The 18,607-nt window shown below is 51.3% G+C and overlaps 3 protein-coding genes across 5 annotated transcripts in view; 1 reads left to right on the top strand and 2 right to left on the bottom strand.

Moving 5' to 3' along the window:
* Positions 1-227: 227 nt before the first annotated feature.
* Positions 228-12,337, bottom strand: GGA2 (golgi associated, gamma adaptin ear containing, ARF binding protein 2). The gene is given in 18 exon segments (XM_057371188.1): positions 228-769; positions 1,380-1,490; positions 1,915-2,084; positions 2,999-3,168; positions 3,976-4,133; positions 4,135-4,152; positions 4,411-4,466; positions 4,709-4,876; positions 5,138-5,257; positions 6,161-6,242; positions 6,373-6,510; positions 7,249-7,329; positions 7,791-7,894; positions 8,366-8,489; positions 9,422-9,520; positions 10,039-10,114; positions 10,931-11,015; positions 11,643-12,337. Coding segments are annotated over 18 exon segments (1,941 nt in total). The 5' UTR covers positions 11,713-12,337; the 3' UTR covers positions 228-658.
* On the bottom strand, positions 12,338-18,192 carry EARS2 (glutamyl-tRNA synthetase 2, mitochondrial). 3 transcript variants are annotated; one of them, XM_057371186.1, is made up of 9 exons: positions 17,941-18,192; positions 17,299-17,454; positions 16,966-17,155; positions 16,256-16,728; positions 15,317-15,425; positions 14,522-14,675; positions 13,243-13,373; positions 12,845-12,980; positions 12,338-12,551 (listed from the first exon to the last, which is right to left on the bottom strand). In XM_057371186.1, the coding sequence occupies exons 1-9, from the start codon at positions 18,092-18,094 to the stop codon at positions 12,468-12,470; spliced, it is 1,587 nt and encodes a 528-aa protein (XP_057227169.1). In that variant the 5' UTR covers positions 18,095-18,192; the 3' UTR covers positions 12,338-12,467. The 3 variants fall into 3 exon arrangements, with proteins under 3 accessions (XP_057227169.1, XP_057227167.1, XP_057227168.1); XM_057371184.1 differs by having other exon boundaries at positions 14,471-14,675; XM_057371185.1 differs by lacking the exon at positions 17,941-18,192 and adding an exon at positions 17,659-17,934.
* Positions 18,193-18,399: 207 nt separating this feature from the next.
* UBFD1 (ubiquitin family domain containing 1) overlaps positions 18,400-18,607 on the top strand; it is a 6,956-nt gene continuing 6,748 nt past the window's right edge. Inside the window, exon 1 of the mRNA XM_057371187.1 lies at positions 18,400-18,500. Coding sequence (XP_057227170.1) covers positions 18,473-18,500 — 28 coding nt within the window. The 5' untranslated portion in view covers positions 18,400-18,472. The remainder of the gene's footprint in view (positions 18,501-18,607) is intronic.

The following is an 18,607-nucleotide window of genomic DNA, read 5'->3' on the forward strand; positions in this document are numbered from 1 at the left end:
GTCCCGGGGCGGTCGCAGGGCGGTCCCGAAGGCGGTCCCGGGCCGGTGGCCCCCGAAAGCCGCGTCCCGCGGGTCTGTGCCCAGCGGCGGTCGCGTCCCGCAGCCCCGGCGGTTACCGGCCCCCTCAGCGGGGCAGGCCCGAGCCAAGCCGTGTGCCCGCCCGGCCCCGAGCGCGGCGCTGCCGCCTCTCATCGCACCCCGGTACCGCTGCCCACCGCCCCCCGCCCCTCAGCTCCCGCTGCACCTCGGCACAAACCCCGGGAAAACGGGCCGGGGGTGTCCCGGTGTCCCTGGAACAGGCGCTGCCCTGCCCCCAGGCAGGCTGGCACAGGGGCCGAATGCTGGTGTAGAGTATTTTTTTTTTTTTTAATTCAAAAAGTAAAGGGGAAATGGCCCAGAAAGCAGCAGGAAAGGTGTGCGTGGCAGAAGCACCGAGGCGGCGGGGCTCTCCAGCAGGCTCCTGTAAAGCCGGCTCAGCTACAGGGAAAGGCTGAGGCAGAAGCAGCTAATTGACACTCCTGCTAGGCACGAAAAGGAARAAGAAGGTGGCAGATCCTGAGAAATGGTGCCCTTACAGAGTGCTGGCCAGCACTGCTGGCCCCCAGTCCCTCCCCATCCGTGGCTAAGGCAACATGGCAGTGTCCGAGCCAGCTGGGCTTCAGCTCCTGCCCCAGAGCTCTGCTTCTGGAAARTCTGTCACTTCTCCCACCTCACTGAAGGGCTGCACGCCCTGCGTGAACACCAGTTTGTACTTCAGTCGGATGGGATCCTAGGAGAGAAGGGAAGAGGGGTACACCATGATTATAAACTCCTGGACTCCTAGATTATAAACTCCTGGACTCCCTAATCCCTAACAGCCTTGCAGCAGGGAGTCACCTCTGAAAGGGAAAACACCAGCCTTGCAGAAGCCCTGCACAGAAGGAAACACTGAATCTTCCTAAAATAGACAAGAGCAACTGGGAGACCCGTGCAAGCCACCCAARGGCATGTTGGCAATCCAGGCCTGGCCAAGCTTCTCAGAGACAGAGGGTTCCTTACCCCAATCTTGGGTTTTATAATTATCCACCAATGCAACAGATMTGCCAGCCATCGCTTGTGCCTTGAGTACCCTTGTGTTCCACCAGCTGCCAACACCTGCACAGTGAGTGCCTGAATCTGTATCTGTGCAGAGATGGTCCAGAACTGTGTGGGCCCCTGCAGCAACTGCCCACACAATCCTTCAGACTGTAGCTCTGGAAAGCTCTTCTAGCAGGACAAACATCTGCCCAGCACAGCAGCCCAGATTGCCCTGTCTACCCCCTGCATCTCTCCATTATTAAGACTCTCCCCATCTCTCATGCAAACACCCCAGTGGGATTGCCAGGGCCCATCAGCAGCACCTTGAGTGGGTTGGCGAGCAGCAGCACCTGGGACACCACTGCAGGCGGCAGGAGAGGGTTGAAGGCTGGCAGCTCAGAACCAGAGGCTGGTTGTAACTTTATTTGCATGGTCTGAAAGAGAAAACAAAAGAAACACTTTATAGTCCATGCTGGGCAAGGGCTGGGAGCATTACCGAGCCTTGGAGTAGTTAAAGATACATCAGCCAGACTGTGAATCAGTGAAAGCACAGCCTGCACCTAAAGGCAGATATTCCTAAACAGCCAATTCTATGCCACCCATGCACAGGCAGCACAGAGCCCCACCCAGAAGGCTGAAGGAGCAGATCTGGAGCCTTCTCTGGCTGCAGCAAGGCCATGGATACACACTGTGAAACAGACACCAAAGCCACAGGCACTACTGTATGACAGGTTCTCCATGCAGAGAAAGGGAGCCACACAGTTTCCCATGAGCAAGGCAAATACTCAGCAAGGAATGGTGAACCTTCTCCTCAGTACATTTCTGAGCATATCTGCTACTTTGCCAAAGGCTTCTCACCTTTGGGACTGCAGCCTGGAACACTATGTCCTTAATGGGGTGAGGTGAGGTGGTCAGCATGGATAGAACCATCACCAGCACATCTGGCCGGCCAGGAGCTGGGTCCCTGGAGAAGTGGAGCATGGCCTTKAAACCATTCCTATCATACACAGTGAGTGGACAGATAGTGCCTGCCAGAGACAAAACGAGAATCAGAATCAAAGCTTGGATTCCTCGCCCATCCAAAGGCGAACAGGAGAGATGGGGACAAGGAACAGAAAAAAGGAAAATGCAGACAAACTTTTACTTCCTTCAGCAAACTCACAGACCAAGCAGCACACAGAACCTGCCCCTGATTCACATCTGCCTCTAAGGCAGAGACAGGAATCTGTATGTCTGCATTGGRGATTTRGCAGCTCAGATTTSACCAGTCAGYGAGAGAAGTCAGGTGTAGATCCAAMAGARRTWTGGTGGGAAAAGCAAAYTGCCTTTCTTAGTGGACACAAGATTTGGCCCCTTACCATCCATGCCTGGCCAATTCACACCTGACTATCACCATCCAGCCCTTCCAAAATCTGCTAAATCCTTCACTTGAGATTGAAGGCAGATCAGGATGTCTGTGCACCTGTCCTCTTCCAGCAGCAACAAGAGCCAAAGCTCTGTGGCCCTGAGAACCCAGGGTGGCACATGGCCAGGAAATGTTCCGGGGAGGGGCTGCAGAGTTGGGTCATACAGCGAGAAACCAGAAAGCAGAGGTGGAATGAACAGCTCTGCTTTAGGAACTGGAGCAACTCCCACTCACAAATGTCTTTTAGGGCCAGGTAGAAGAACTGTTTGAAGCTTGACTGAAGGTGCAAAGGACAGAAAGTTTAGAAGCATATTACAAAGATTAGCTAGGGCAGCAAACTCCTGAGTAACGAGTAGGGAGGATAAGGACATTGCCATGCTATGATCCCTARCACCTTCTCAGGTACATTAAGCCCTTCACAGAACAGTCATTATTTGCCTCAAGCCAACTCACACAGCATGAAGCTACTTTGGCTTGCTGTCCTGCAAAAGTCATAAGAGCTCTAGTAAGCAGAGCTGGGGGACAGAATTCACTTACTCGGTGTAACTGAAATTAAAGGGACAAAAAGGTTTTCTAGAGAAGCATCATAGGAAGCAGGATGCAAAGAGGCAGTAGGCTTCAGCTCGTAGCCTGGACTGAGGAGTGGAGGATCTGCCACTGAGTTTTTTGGAAGATCTGGAAAGGGCAGTTTCATTGGTGATAAATCCCTGGAAAAAAAAAAACACGCAGAAAGCTTGTATTAATTGGGGATACTGCAGGAAATATATTGTCTTCTGCTGTGTCTGTCTGTATTCTCAATCCCTCATCCCCTTTAGGTATAAAAAAACTACAGGTTTACACTCAGAGTTCTTGAGAAATTAAAAAACTCTATCATCTATGGAAGATCTTGCTGTTTCAAAATTCATTAAGGGAGACTTTGGTTCTGTTACTMTAGTAAAACTTAGTTTTAGGGCTTTGTAAGTTTTCTCTCCCTGTGCACAGCTTCTCTGAAGCCCTAGTCAGGGAGATTAAAGTAAATTCCAGCTCAAAGACATCACAAGAAGCTGGAAATCTTCAGTAAAATTTCTTGTATTATGGCAGACTATATAAGCATATCCTAATAGTCCYCTGCTTTGAAGATCTGTGGAGATAAATTTGATTTGTGAACTGTTCCAAGCCTCCACTGAATGCCTTGAAACTACTTTGTCAGTAGTGTGGAGAAAGCTGAGGAAAGTATTTTTTGAGAGACAGGTTATTATAAAAAGGCCTGATTGTAGGGTTTTTGTTCTTTTAGCTCAACATCACTTGGTTACCAACCGATGGGATTTGTCTCCCCAAATTTCTGACCCTTGGAAGGTGCTGGTGTGCAGTTACACRAAGTGCAACAACAGATGCACAACTGAGAAAGAGCCAATGTGTGCATGGATCACTTGCCATCACTAACCAGGGGTAGCTGAAAGATTTTCCTAAACTTCTCTACTGTAAAAAAAWTCCTCAGCCCCAAAATCTGACTCTATCATGTGAAGTTTGCTTACAAAGAGAATGTCTTGGTCCTGGATAGTGGAGAAAGCTGTTCATCCAGGCTCTGGAATTCACTTTTCCCTGCACAGCTGTCTTCCCAGCTCTSCTGTGGTCCCAAGGTTTGAGCACTTGCACCTTCCCTAAATCCATTGTGTAGAGCAGGCTGGAAAATAAGGCACTTTGAGTTCATTCTATATAATATCTGCAAAAATAAACCTGTTCCACTGAAAAGAACTTTGTTTATAATGCCACTGCCTAAAGCAGAAATAGATGAGTCATTTGGGTGCCAACTGCACCTGAAAGATTAACTGAGAGCAAGAGAATTCAAGTTTCCCTTCAGAACAGAGTGGCACACCAAAAAGGCTGCCAGGGAAAGCCAGACCAGGAACTCAGCTCTGATTTTTGTCCTTTACACGTTATAGACTGCAAAGTATCTGAGCATCACTCACCTCTGCAAGGTCAAAATCAGGTGGTGGTTTCCAAATGACAGGGGAGCTGCTGAGACCTAAGAAAGATACCAAAATATCACATATAATTTACAGCRAACGGGTTTTCCACAGGTTCTTCCTTTGCTGTCTAACAGCAGTTTGGCTACAATCTGACACCACTAAAGAYACTGCATCCCTGCAAACCTACGTCTTGAAGGCTCTACTTTCTCTTGGCACTGACACTGAAGTCAAGGTTCTTCTCTCTATTAAATACCACAAACCCCAGTAACAAGGGTGACACTGGACTGCACCTACAGACCTAAGGACTGTAAATCCTCCTCGAGCAGGCAGGTGGAGGTTGTGCTGCTGTGGCGGGAGGCCGAGGGWGTGTCTGCAAAGGGTTCTGGGGMAGTCTGGGCCATGGCCTCCAGCTCRGAGAAGTCGATCAGGGTGTAGCTCTTCATGCGCCGCGGGGCTGCTCGACRTGCTTTGGGAACAGAGACAGAGTTAGAGAGCAACCTCCAGAAAGGAATGGCACATCCATGGGTACAGGAGTGCCTGAAAGGTCAGGAACTTCAGCAGTATTTTCTGTCAACTATATGCAAAAGAAAATGATGGTTACATAGTATTTTTTCCATGTAATAGGACTTTCTCCACATTTATTCYCTGAGAAGCACTTCCCCCCAAACCCTGCTCCCACCTGGCATGCAGGGCAGAGCTGCCAKGGGACGCTGCAGGTGCTCCTCACCTGGTGCATGGGCAGAATTGGCAGCTGAATCTGCTCCATCCCYGTTCTCCTGGCTGGCCACAACCTGCCTGTACTGCCCCAGGGCACTTGAGAGCTTGTCATTGGCCTGCAGGATCTCAGCTGGGAAACCAGAGAAGATAGAACACACTCATATTCCAATGGGAAGGTCAGTTCAGTTCCACGCCGTCCCCAGACTGCTCATGAGGAAGGGACAGTGCAGCTCAGGMGCGAAGGCCAGYGGAGCARGCTGTCCWCAGCTCCTCACTCTCCTTTCATTCMATTTTGCACACACAGCTGCTGATTTCAGACCTCTCTCTCATTTATCAAGATCACTTTGAAATCTTAGCCCATCTCCAAAGTATTCTTAATTCCTGCCATCTCTTCTGCACTTCCTAGTTCTCCACAAGTTTTCCCAGTGTACTTGGGTCTATAATCCAGCACTCCCCAGCCGAAGGGCCCTGATACCCATGGGTATGAAAGGAAGGTACGAGGTGCAGTTAAGCTCTCRGGGTTGCTGTTTAAGATGTCTATACAGCAACCATTGCCTCAATCAGGTTTTCAAGGCATATGGTCAGGTATGAAATGCCAGTTGTGAAATTCAAAGATTCTGCTCTTATCAAATTAACTCTAYCCTAGCTGAAATCAGGACACCWTCCTTGGTATTACACTTGAAAATTCAAAATATAGTCCTCTTTCTGTATTTATAGACAGGGAGAACTTCAATCTCTGGAGAGAAACGGCCTCAAAAGCCTTCAGTTCTCTGCATATCAGAACTAAAAAATATCAGGGAAACCACCTCAGCTGGAAGAATGGATTCACTGTTTACCTCTGGGCTCCAAGTGAAAACAGCYTTCTCAGAGATGAGCAGGAGCAGACCCAGTACCACTTCCACTGAGCACAGTTTCATGGTGAGARTGGAGAGCTTTGCCCACAAGGTAGCAAGTGGCCAAGCTCTCCCCTCCCATGGGAGGGCACAGTCCTGTCACAGCTGCCAAGAACCACMAGGACAGTGTTGGCTCTTACCTAGAGCCTCCTCGTCAGCCACCGCTTCGTTGGCCAGACGGAAGAGCAGYGGCCTGAGCTTCTCACAGCGCTGGAGCAGAGCCTGGGGAGGGAGAGTTTCATTGCTCAGGACATCCCAGGCACACTCACATGTCTGTACAATCACCTGCAAGTGATGCTCCTTCTAGAAGAGGGAGGAAAATGAGCATTTATGTAGGAAAAAGAGCATTTACCTGTAGGGTCTCCTGGTCAGCTGGGGATAATTCATGTCTCCTGTAGTTCTCCAGTAACTCATCCATACGTTTGACATTCTCAGAAACCTCACTGATGGCGTTCACTCTTCGGGACACCTGAGCTGATTTTTCTTGTTCCTGCAGTGAAAAATGAAATAAAGGTAGATGATGATTTGGCTGATACTGCCAGTGCACATGCTTGGCTGGAGCACTCTGGGCCACATCTGGGGATTTGCTTTCTATTAATATTTTATTGTAGGCAGAGAAGGCACAAAGCAGCACAGGTGCCTGTCCGGGGACCCTGGCTGTGTGCCGTGGAATATGGAATTCATCTCACCATGGGCACGARTGTGACTTCAAAATTGGAGCTGAGAGTTGGTGGCCTCTGCCACACAGAATGACACACTCAAAATGACCACAGGGCTTTGTTAAACCAAATCTCYTATGTAAGCAGAGAAGTGGGATGCTCTTCAGATGGAACATGCAAACAGATAGGCCAGATGTGCACACACCCACTGCACGCAGGGAAGAGGCAGTTTTGTACAGAAGGGGCTTTCTTCMACCTGGGAACTGAGTTTATTTTTGGAAATTTCCTATCACTACTGCAGTACTACTGCCAAGGTCCCACTGACATGGAAGTGTCCTGCTGTACAGGCTCCTGGGTATGCACATCCATATTCCCTCTTCCTGGCAATGGTGTATTTTAGGGAAACAAAACAAAATGATCCCGTGCTGTAAACTCAGAATAATTTGGAAAGACTGAACATGGCCCTTCCTCTGGGGCTACAGTACAGAGGGTCTCCTGTCAAAAACTGAATGGCCAGGTCCCCTCTCACCCTCCCTGGCTGCAAAGAGACTTCTCCCCAGAGTTCCTACCTCTTTAACCACGCTCTGGATCAGGCGGTTGGCTGCCCGCAGGTCCTCGGGGTGGCTGCTCTTCAGGAGCCTGGCCAGGAGCTGTCAGGGCAGAGATGGGACAGCACTGAGCAGCAGCCTCTGGGCACTGTTCTGCAGGCACACATCACACACAAGAGACACCTGCTGCAGGAACGGCCCTATAATCCTGGAAATATGTTAGGTCCTGTCCCATAATCTAATTCAGGTTATACTGCTGCCTGCATACACTGGCTGTTCAGGATTAAGAACTCTGGCTCTGCAGAACTTCTGTAAGACCTGGAGAAGCCCTCCCTTGAGGAGGTTTCATAGAAACTGATATTTTTCTGTGAAAAAGGTTCACTTTTTACTAAGCAAATATTTCTGACAATGCCTCACAGAGTTCTCCATCTGTTGTACTGCAGGAAGTATAAGCATTATTCTGAGGTAGTCTATCTGAAACAGCAAAGCTCCCAAAATATTACTGAGCCTCTTTTCTCATCAGTACAAAACTGAGGGCAGGGCATGAAGACTCTAAGGTTTACCTTGGATTTCTCTTCATCTGTGTCAAAAATAGAATTCTGAGGTCTTGGAGAAGGGGGAGGTAAAATTTTGTCCTCTGGTAGTTTGGGATCTTCTTTTACAATCCCTGGAAGAGGTAACAGTAGTTGTTCAGTGATGCCCAAGCTGCTGAGCCATGCTCAACCATGAATGAGGTTTTACACAGATTTCTGGATTAAAACACCACCAAGGACTCCTAAATATAATGTAATGGATGAAAACTCCATCCCAGAATCCCTCTGAACTAATCTCTCATAACCCTGGGAGAGTATTTCAGGACAAAGATAATTTCTGAGTTTGTCCTGTACTTTTTCACTGTACCCAGTGTGAACTTTTTCACTGTACACAGAGGCCTCCAGATTGGAGTTGGAAAATTCCTTTGAAGAGTTCCACACATCCTTCAGAACCCAAACAGCCTGGGAAGCCTGGCCTTTGTCCCTTTTCCTTACACACAGCATGTTATGAAAAAGCTGAGTCACAAGCTGACAGGGGCACATATCTGTGGGGGAAACCACAGGCTTAGGAGGCTAAAAAGGAAACTGAAATAACAGAACTGAACCTTGTTTCTTCAGCATCTGATAAGCATCCTGGATTTTGACTTCCTGAGGAAACCAGACTGTCCAACTGAATATCACCTCTACGACCCTCGACTTGACTTTTTCTGAAGACCAAATTCCATAGTACTGAAAACAGAAGAAAGTAAAAAAAAAGACAAAAAAGCTCAAACCCAAAGAATTGATGCCAGATCTGGCACAAGGATCCAGTCCCAATGAGATTATGTGCAGAGATGGATGATAAAATGGTTTTGTAGGAGTTTATTCAGTGTTGTCAACTGTGTATCTCGAGGTTCAGGAAAGAGTTTACAGCTGTGGCTGTAAACACAAGGAATGCTATGGAGTGTAAGACAATTACACACACATCCTGTAACAATCAAAATGAAACCACTTCAAACTTCTCTGATCAGTTATTGAATYCAAAACCTAAAATAGGTTGCTTTATTTTAGTGAAAACAGTTCTGTGCTTGACTTTAAACAGTTCCCTTAACTGCTGCTATGCAATTATACCACTGGCCTCAGCCAGCCCCAGACACACAGAAACTGAACAAAACCAGAAACGAAAGTTACTGTCTCTTATCAGCATCTGGATGTTTTCTGTAATCTATCTCATTATTGCCTGTGTGCACTCCTTTAATTACAAGAACACAATCCTCCCCAAGACCAGGCATTTCAAACTCATTTAAGGATACCTGTACTCTCAGAGCAGCAAATGGAATTGTCTTCAGTGACATATTCCTTACATTCTGTGGTTTCACTGAAATCCTGTTACCAAGCCTGAGACTGACACAAGGAGTTTTGTTCTTCAGCTGAGCAGTTCTTTGAAATCAGCTTTTTGCAGCTCTGCCCTTGGGCTGACGCAATGGAAAATGAAACATGTAGCAGCAGTAAATGTGTGCAGGATCCACCAGAAAGGGAAATTGAGCTTGGGTGCGATGCTGAGAGAGTTTCAGGCAGGCCCAGGCTACTCAAAGAGGAGCATGGCCAGAAGATCCCACTGCCTCTGATAAAGCAGAGCTGCATTTCTTATCCTGAAACACCCTGTAACCACCTTCACCTACCTTTGGGGAAAGCACTTTWATCAGCTCATTCAGAAACCTGAATTTTGCCATTTCACTGTGAAATCTGTCACCACAGTTGTTCACACAGGTCTCCAGCACCTGCAGAAAACAAAATGTTACCAACAGGAACTGAACACACAAAGCTTGGAGAGCTTTCAAAAACTTTGCCATTATAATATATAATACTCACTAAATCTAAGAACTTTCTGGCACTGCATTTACCAATGCAAGATACTGACAAAGTCATGCAGCAAGAACGTGCTTTATTCCTTTATCCAAACTTTCTAAGCAGCACATTTAAGACAACCTGCTCTGTTCTACCCATAACTAACAACTTTTGAGCTACAAAAGTTGGTTGTAGGACACACCTCACACAGACAGAGCTGAAGACCAACAAAACACCTCAACAGAGCCATGTGGAGAGAACAGAAGCAGTTACTCCCTCCACTGTGCCCAGGTTTCTGTATTCCTTGTGCAAGGGAAAGTTAAAAGGGAGAGGCATCCAAGAGAGAGAGAGACATCTAAGAGAAAAGGAAGAGAGAGCTGTCCTGTCTGCTCTGCTGTTCTACCCACCAAACTCTCTTTCCAAGTGACTCCGTGAGGATGGAAGTACTTACTGTGAGWGCATGGAGAGCTTCCCCCTCCTGAGGGGACTGGATTTTGTGTGCCAGCAGCCTCAGCGCAAACAACGGGCTGGGGAAGAGCAAAGCGAGTCACAACATGCACAAGTTCCCTCCAAAAACAAATGCAGCTGGTTTCGATCCACAGAGATGAGCAACTGCTGGATTCACAACAGGACAGATACCCCTCGGCCATGGAYACGTGCACACGCACAGGGGGTGAATTTGTGATCCCACTCTGCCCTCCAGGCATGCTCAGGGGCTGTCCTTTGGGAAGGAGCAGCAGGGACAGGCTGGGGGATGTCCCTGGGCAGGCACCATGAGAGCTGWCTCTCTGCAGCTGCAGGAGCTTCGATGACAGCCAATGCCAGCTCCTGGGCACCAGCTGGGTGCCAGACTATGAGCTCTGAACTCGGTCTGCTCTAAACACAGAGATGATCAGTAAGGTTTGACAGGTCATTTGCTTAATTAGTCCCTGCTAYTTCCCACACAGCCCAGTCTGTCAGMTGGAAGGTGGGCMAGTCTCAGTAGAGATCCTCCACGTGTCTGGAAGGGAAAGCTGAGGCTGAGTTCCTCTGGGCTTCCCTGAAGAACCCCATAGCAGGAATCCTCGGCCAGATTCATGAGGGACTGAGAGCACAGCCACCAGCACCTGCTGCCTGGTGGGCTCCAGCAACTGATATTAGAGCCCATTCCCCGCCATCACCCACCATYACACTGACATACAGCCATTTCCAACTCATTTTCACTCCCAGGAAATCCAGCAGCGTAGCCCAGCGAGCCCCCTCGGCTCCCTCTCCAGCCCCATTCCCATTCCCACAGAGCCATCAGGGAAGCTCAGAGCCACACACAGCCTGGGAGAACACAAAGAGCCGTGTGTCTGCCTTACCCCTCGCTGTCGGCGTTCACCTGGTTGCAGAACTGCTGGATGCATTCCCAGTTTTCCCCGGGGATACTCGGGTCTGTGGCCTTATCTTATAGAGGAGAAAAACAAGAGAGGGAGAGGGAAAGCCTGGCCTCAGTGCGAGCAAGCGCTCAGGGCAGGAAGCAGCCCAGACCTCACTGGTGCTGCCGCTCCAGGGCTTTCTGTAGCAGAAAGGGGAGATCCAGGAGAAGCAGGAAACAGCTGTTACTAAAATCTGCCTAAAAATACAGTCCCAAGCACACACTTATAAGTTAAGCACAGCCTGACAAAAGCAGATGTTGCTTTTAGCACCAGAAACCCAAAAACCATTTACAGGCAGCTCTCCCGGGACCGTTCTGCAAAACTTGTTGCGCTGGAGCATAGGCAGTTTACACTTCTACGCAGCTAAACTGAGGAAAAAACAGTTTTTTTTAGCTTTATCCACTCCCAAGTCTGTCCATCAGCCAGGTTTGGGGGGCCGAGGATGGACAGGACAGATGGGGAGCAGGACAAATGGGGAGCAGGACAGATGGGGAACAGGACAGATGCAGCAAGAAAGCACCCACATCACTCTGCAAGGGTTCTGTAAGGGCAATGGGGCTTCCCCACGGAGATGAAGCTGCTCCAGTGCCCCTACAGTTGGGAAGTGACAGCRGAGGCAGCAGCCAAGCCAGTCCCGACCCCCAGCCCCACTCACTGAGCCACCGCTCCAGCTCCGCGGTGCCAGCCATGGGCTCCGGTCCGCCCCGCCCCAGCAGGAAGCGCATCCACCGCCCCGCTCCCTGCACGCCCCGTGGGGAGCCCACGTGAGTTTTGGTGGCTTGGATGTGTTCACTGCGGGCTGGGCTCAGCAGAACACCTCACCAACACCCCTCCGCGGCTCCTCCCCTTACCGGCGTGCAGTATTCGTGAGAACGGAATCAAAGTCACCACGTTAATTTAATGATTAAAAGGGCATCAGACAGAAGAAGAAAAAACATCCCAATCTCCTGACCAGGGATATTTTTAGCAGAACCACGTGCTACAGTACACAGGGAGTTCCCCTCTCCGAGCAGCTCACTCAGCCTGGTAGGACACCAAGGCAGCTAAGAGGGCAGCAGCTATATCTGTTTGTTTTTTTTTTTTTTTTAATTTATATACACATATAAATATATATATAACCTTCACAGTATTTATTGGGGAATTGTGTTGTGCAGCTGTAGGTACCCTGTCTGCGAGGCCCTCTCCAAAAAGAATCTGATCTTTGCTATCAGAAATTCAGTTACTTCCTGTCCACATGGTCTGAATTTGAATGAGTCTTTTTCTCCCACTCTGCAAACCGGGCTCCTTGCACGAGGTGACARCAGGACCGAGTTGCATCTGGGTTTGGTTCCTCTCCCAGATGCAGTGGTTTGTGCAGGTTCATATAGACACTGGAACAGCACAGGCACCTGCCTGGCCTAAAGCCCAGCTCATCTGATCAGAGATGATCCCGCCCATGCCATCTGAATGCGCAGCCCAGCAGCATCTCCAATGTCCCGTGTCAGCTGGACAGTGCTCTGCGTATCCGGCCRCACACCTCCTTGGCTCCCAAAGTCACCATCATCTCGGCAACGCTCGGGCCGTGCTGCAAACACAGAGGGAGTCAYTGAGCACAGGGGAACTGAAACTTCCCAGCATGTGTTTGTGCATCATGGTGACAGATCGCTGCCAGACTGGGGTGGTAGAGGGAAAGGTCATTAGCAGCCCAAACAAAGGCTCAGTGGTTTCTCCTCCTGAAGGGAAATTCCAGCCCTGCTCAGATGGACCTGAAGGATTAGWGCCAGAGTTGAACCATGATTAGGTTTTGGAGAACTTTTGTAAAACTTGGATTTGAGCCCTGTGAAAGCAGATTGCACATCTCAGAACTGTTCTTTTTACCTGCAGCCCGCTGAGCGCCAAGCGGAGGAGCTGCATCATGCTGCTGTACTTGGTTTCTCTGGTTTGCTTCTGGAGACTCCTCAGGTCTTTGTTCAACTCCTCCACAGTCAAGGCACCTGCCTGCCTTGTCATGAGCCTTCAGGAAAGAAGATGTCCTTACAGTCTGGGGACATGAAAATCACGGGATTCCTACCTCTCACCCCTACCCTGGGCCAGGCTGCTCCCTCTGCTCACCAGATGCAGAGCTCCTTCAAAGGAGCAAGTTTAAACCATAAAATTATGTGGCAGACCTGGAAAACCACAAGAAAAGCAGTAATTCTGACTGCTTTYTTAGGAATACAATTCTCAGAAATGAGGAGCCACTGCTCACTACTCAGCTGAGACAGCAGCACACTTACCCTAAGACTAGTTTTCCTATTTCATCTGCTTCTGCAGAAATTGTTTGTAGCTGCTGCCGGGACACCGAGGGCCTAACCCACAGGTAAGAGTAATCACTCGACACCAGATTCTTCAGGAGGCTTATGTGACCCTAGGGAAAGAAAGCAAAGCTGGCAGGTCARAGGGCTGTGATGTGGAGGAAGCAATTCCATCCAGCTTGGGCTTCACACCAGTGTTCACAGCTTCACAGCAGTGCCTCACGCTGCTTGGAGGGAACGTGACTYGCTGACAGTGAGGCAGCTGGGCTCACCCCCAGAGCCCCACAGAGTGAGCAGGGACACAGAGGCAGCTCAGACAGCATTGGCTGTCCCCAAGGTGCTGAGCCACGTGTGGCTGACTCGGAGCTGGYTGGGGAAGTGGCTGCCCTTCAGGAGGCAGTGCGAAGCCACATGAGTCACCGTCCTGTTGCCATGTGCGGCCTTCAYSCTGGGTCCCTTCCTGCCCCTACAAKGAGGGCTTTATCCTTTACAAAGAATCTCCCAGATACTCCTGCAGCATCCCAGGAGCAGACTGAGAACAGCTGGGGTCACCCTCCCCTGCCAGTGCTCGGCCCCTTCACTGAACCCAACACACAAACCCCATGGATTTCACCAGGAGCTTCATCCCTCTTGGTAGAGGCTGCTTGGACTTTGCATCCGAGGTACAGGGCAGCAGCAAAGCAGAAGCACCTTATACTGCCCTGTCAGCAAAGGGGAGAGGTGAGAGGTCTGCTGGCACAAGGGACCTGCATGCTGTCACAAGGGATGTGGGGGCTGGACCTTCCTGCCCCAAGCCAGCCACTCCCTGGTCTACAGGAGAAGGGCTCTTTGCAGGTTATCAGCTCATCTAGACAAAGCTGCAGCTGATCTGATCCAATACTACACCTAGTTCTGTTTTGAGAGGGAAGCAGAAGGGTTTTCCAAAAACATCCTACAATTCTATGATCACTTCCATGGTAGGGACACATGGTCCCTCTGCTGAGGGAGCTCCATGCTGGCTCAGCAAAGTACGGATGAGTTTAATACTCTGCAAAGACCACCAGGACATTCACCAGGCCCATTCCCAGGGCTCAGCTGCCTGTAGCAGGGGATTTTGGCAGCTGGCAGGCACACAGCACCACCATGACAACTGTGTGCAGGCTGTGCCACTGCAGAGCTCAGAAGACAGCCCAGGGCTCAGCCGAGTCTCCATCCAGGAATCCCACACCACCTCAGCTCCCAGCTCCACAATGCTGACACAGTGCTCTACCACTGCTCGTACTTTTCTCAGCAGGAGGACTCGCTCCACATATTCCTTTTCCAGAACATCTGGATCCACTTGCTGATCCCCATAGACGAGCTCCACCAGCCCCTGCAGCTCCCTAATGAGCCTCTGGCGCAGCCCTTGGTTCTCAATGTGACGGGTGAGGTGAAGCCTGTAACAGAGAAAAGACCTGCTTTGGGATTGCTCTGGGTTACATTGGATCSAATCACCCCAACCACATTTCATAGAAATCACAGAATATTCTGAATTGGAAGGGACTCACAAGGAACTTCAAATCCAATTCTTAAGTGAATGGCCCATCTGGGGACTCAYGACCTTGGCATTATGAGCACCATGCTCTGACCAACTGAGCTAAAATTGTGGAACAGTTAGAAAAGCAACACTAAATTACAGTCAGACATGCTAATTGAAGCATTTACCTCTGGTGCCCCACAGTGAACTGATGATGAGGCCACTCTTAGCAGCACAACATCCTAGCAGCACAAGTGTACTCGCAAGAGAACCTTCCAGAAAGCGTTAATTCTTTTTAGATGCTATTTTCAAACTAAACTTAAGACTTTGGATCCTCCCAGATATACACATCCTCTGTCTAGACTTTCAGTGTTCCTAAGCACAGGATAGGAGAGGAGGCAGGACCAGTGTGAGCAGAAATTTATGTTTCCTCTTAGGACAGCCCAAAAGCTGCCGCACCAGGACCATGCCTGATCCAACAAACAAAACCTCCAAGTGCTAGGAATAAATTCTCACTGACATGGTGCTAACCACATTTTAAAGCTACCACTAATTTTTTACCTGTTAAATTCTGGGAGAGCTTCAAGGTCCAGGAGAGCAGAATGGGTTGTAATTCTGTGCACTTCAAACTGGGAGATCAGCTCCTCCAAAGTCCTCCCCATCTGCTTCTCTGCAACACAACCCAAAGGCAATCACAGGGGTCTGTGTTCCCACACTGAACAACCATTGCTCTCCTCACTGTGCATGGGGCTGGGCCRGCAGCACGCTGAGGAAAGGTGACACAGGACAACCTGTGCAGTGCCAGCAGCAGCAGGCGTGTCCCCCAGCAGGCAGGAGGGAACTGGCACACACAGGATGCTGCCYTCTCCCCAGGAGCCCGCTCTTCTGGTGACGCTCTGGGAACTGGGACACTGCACTTGGCTCTGTCACCTTCCTCAGAGCAACACCTCCACCTCAGCCAGCCAAAGAGCAGTAACACTCAGCCAGGACGCTTCACTGCCCAAGGAAGATTTCCTTTCCAAGCAGAGTTCTCAGAGTACAAGTTAATTTGTGATCCCCAYACAGCAAGAACCACAAAAGGAGCCATTGACTCAGCTCCTCGTGGTCTGTCAGGTTAAACAAGAAGTGGCACAGGTGTCAGACAACACTGTAATTATTAACCACGGAATGCAAGTTTTCCCCAGAGTTCACAGACAGTTTCTCAACATCGAAGTGAGGTTTTTCCCAAGGGGGAACCCAAGGTTTTTCCCAAGGGGAACCCCATTAAGCACCAGACTCAATTTTAATGGCTGCACAGCAGCCAAAGGCAGAATTTCCCCCATTCCAGTTCCTTTCACAGTAGCTCTGCAGAAGCCCTGGTGGCACCTCAATGACTGACTGGTCACTTGACACCCATTTCCTGAMCCCTTCAAACACTGATGAAGTTCTCAGTTATTAAAATAAACCCAACCCATGTCACAAAGTCAGCACAAAGTGGCAGGCAGGAGCTTGTGGTGTTACCTGTGAACCCCGAACCACAGTTGGTGACAATGTCCAGCAGTGCCTCTGGCAGGAAGCCATCCTGAGCAAAGCGCTCCAGGAAGATGTCCCCCTGCCGCTTGGACAGCTTCCCACCATCCTTGTTCAGCAGCAGTGGAAGGTGGCCAAACTGAGGGGGCTGCCAGCCAAAGGCTTTGTAGAGAAGCARGTGCTTGGAAGTTGAAGCCAGCCACTCGGTCCCACGCAGGACGTGGGTGATGCCCATGTAGTGGTCATCTACCACATTTGCCAGGTGGTATGTGGGGAAGCCATCCCCCTTGAGAAGCACAGGGTCACCTTCCACCTCAGCCACCTCATGTTTGTTCCAGCCATAGACCAGGTCCTGGAAGGGTTCCACYCCCTTCTCCAGCCGGAAGCGGATGACAAAGTCAAGGCCCTGTGACAGCTTCTGGGCCACGTCTGCGGACGTCAGGTGCCGACACCGGTTGTCATATCTTTGGGAGATGAGAATGAAGGTTTTCACTCCACACAGGCCAACACCATCAGCCATTTTACATTCCCAAAACTCTAAGCAGATGCCTCARTTTTAGCTGCAACCTGCCCAGTGTGCGTCTGGTCAAACACCTCATCTCAGGAGGGTGACACAGGAAGAGCAAGGCACAGTCCCATTGTTGCGTGACTTTCTGCAAGCACGCAGCCCCAAGGGACCCACCAGGGGACAGGGATCGTACCGCGGGGTCTGCTGGCTGCGCAGAGCCTCCCTGCGGAGCAGCTCCAGGCGCTGCGGGCTGCAGAAGCAGCGATAGGCAGCCCCGCTGTCCAGCAGCGCCGYGCTGGCTCGGCGGTACAGCTCCAGCCTCAGCGACTGCACGTAGGGCCCGGCGGGGCCGCCGCGGCCRGGGCTCTCATCGGGGGGAATACCTGGAACATCCAACAGCAACAGCTGGGCTGTCACAACAGCCCTTACAAAGGCACAGTAAAACCCACCCTCAAGATGAGTACTCTCAACCTCTGAAACAAAGGGAAGGTTCAGCAGGCGAAAAGTGAAAGATGTTTCTAAATACCTGCCCAGTCTAACATATCTTCTATTCCTTCTGCAGCTCCAGGCACCACGCGATTCTGATCTGTATCCTCCACTCTTAAAATAAAGGTCCCTTGGTGTTTTTTGGCAAAGATGTAATTGTACAAAGCWGTCCTAAGGCCACCCAAATGCAGAAAACCTGTAATCGTGGGAAATCAGAAGAGGCTGTCACAAAGAAGGCCCGTGGAGAGTTCTAAATATAAACTGGAAGAGCKAAGGATGCTGCCTGCGATAGCAGCGTCACCGGGGTGGGAGTTGCACGGCACGGACACAGCTCCGGGGACACTGGCTACGAAAATAACTTATGGATGACTACTTCCAGGAACGGATTGCCTGAAATGACCTGAAAATCCCGTATATGCTGGCACATGCCAGGAACAGCACTGCCACGGTACGCCAACAATGATCCCGCACGACCGGGAAGGCACTGGCACACGCTGGCAGAGCAAGCCCCGGAGCTGCGGCAGGAGCACAGACCCCTCGGCTCTCCGGAGAGCCAGCAGACACATTCCCCGCACGTTCCTCTCGAGAGTCCCAATTGATGTTTTCCAACCCAAAGCCCCGCCCTCGCCGCAACGGAGCCCCAGGGGGTGGGCAGGGGCGGGGCTGGCGAGGGACCGGTTACCTGTGGGGCTGGGTCCGAACCGGACGCGTGGTCCGGGGCCGAGGCCAGATCCCAGTCCCGATCCCGATCCCGATCCCGATCCCGATCCCGATCCCGATCCCGATCCCGATCCCGATCCCGCCGCGCCGCGCAGCACGCGCAGAGCTCGCGCCATCCCGCCACGCGCCCACGTGGCCGCGGCGCCGCTTCCGCCCGGCCGCGGCAGCCAATCAGCGCGCGAGCCGCGCCCGGGGGCGGGGCGTCCCTTAAAGTCGCCGCCGCCAGCCTCCTCCGGTCCTGCGAGGGGACCGTGGCTGCTGCCACGGGCTCAACAGCGAGAGGGGCTCCCGGTACTCGCGCCGCTGAGGGGAGGGCCCGGCGCCCCTCCCGCCTCCCGGCGCGGTGCAGCCGGAGCTGCGGGGGCGCGGTCTGGGGGTCCGCACCGCCCCCGCGCTGAGGGGCGGGCGGGGGCGGCTACGGGAGCCGGCGTGGTCCATTAGCAGCGGCGGCAGCGTTTCCCGGCGTGCCCCGCGGCGGATTGTACACAATCATCATGGCCGCCGCCGCCGCAGCCGCTGATGGTACGAGCGCGGCCGGGAGCCCGCGGTGTCCGGAGCCCGCGGTGTCCGGTGCCTGAGGTACCGGGAGCCCGCGGTGTCCGGTGCCTGAGGTACCGGGAGCCCGCGGT

The sequence above is a fragment of the Malurus melanocephalus genome, unplaced genomic scaffold (assembly GCF_030028575.1).
Source record: "Malurus melanocephalus ecotype Western Australia unplaced genomic scaffold, MMel_1.1 scaffold_143, whole genome shotgun sequence".
NCBI lineage: Eukaryota > Metazoa > Chordata > Aves > Passeriformes > Maluridae > Malurus > Malurus melanocephalus.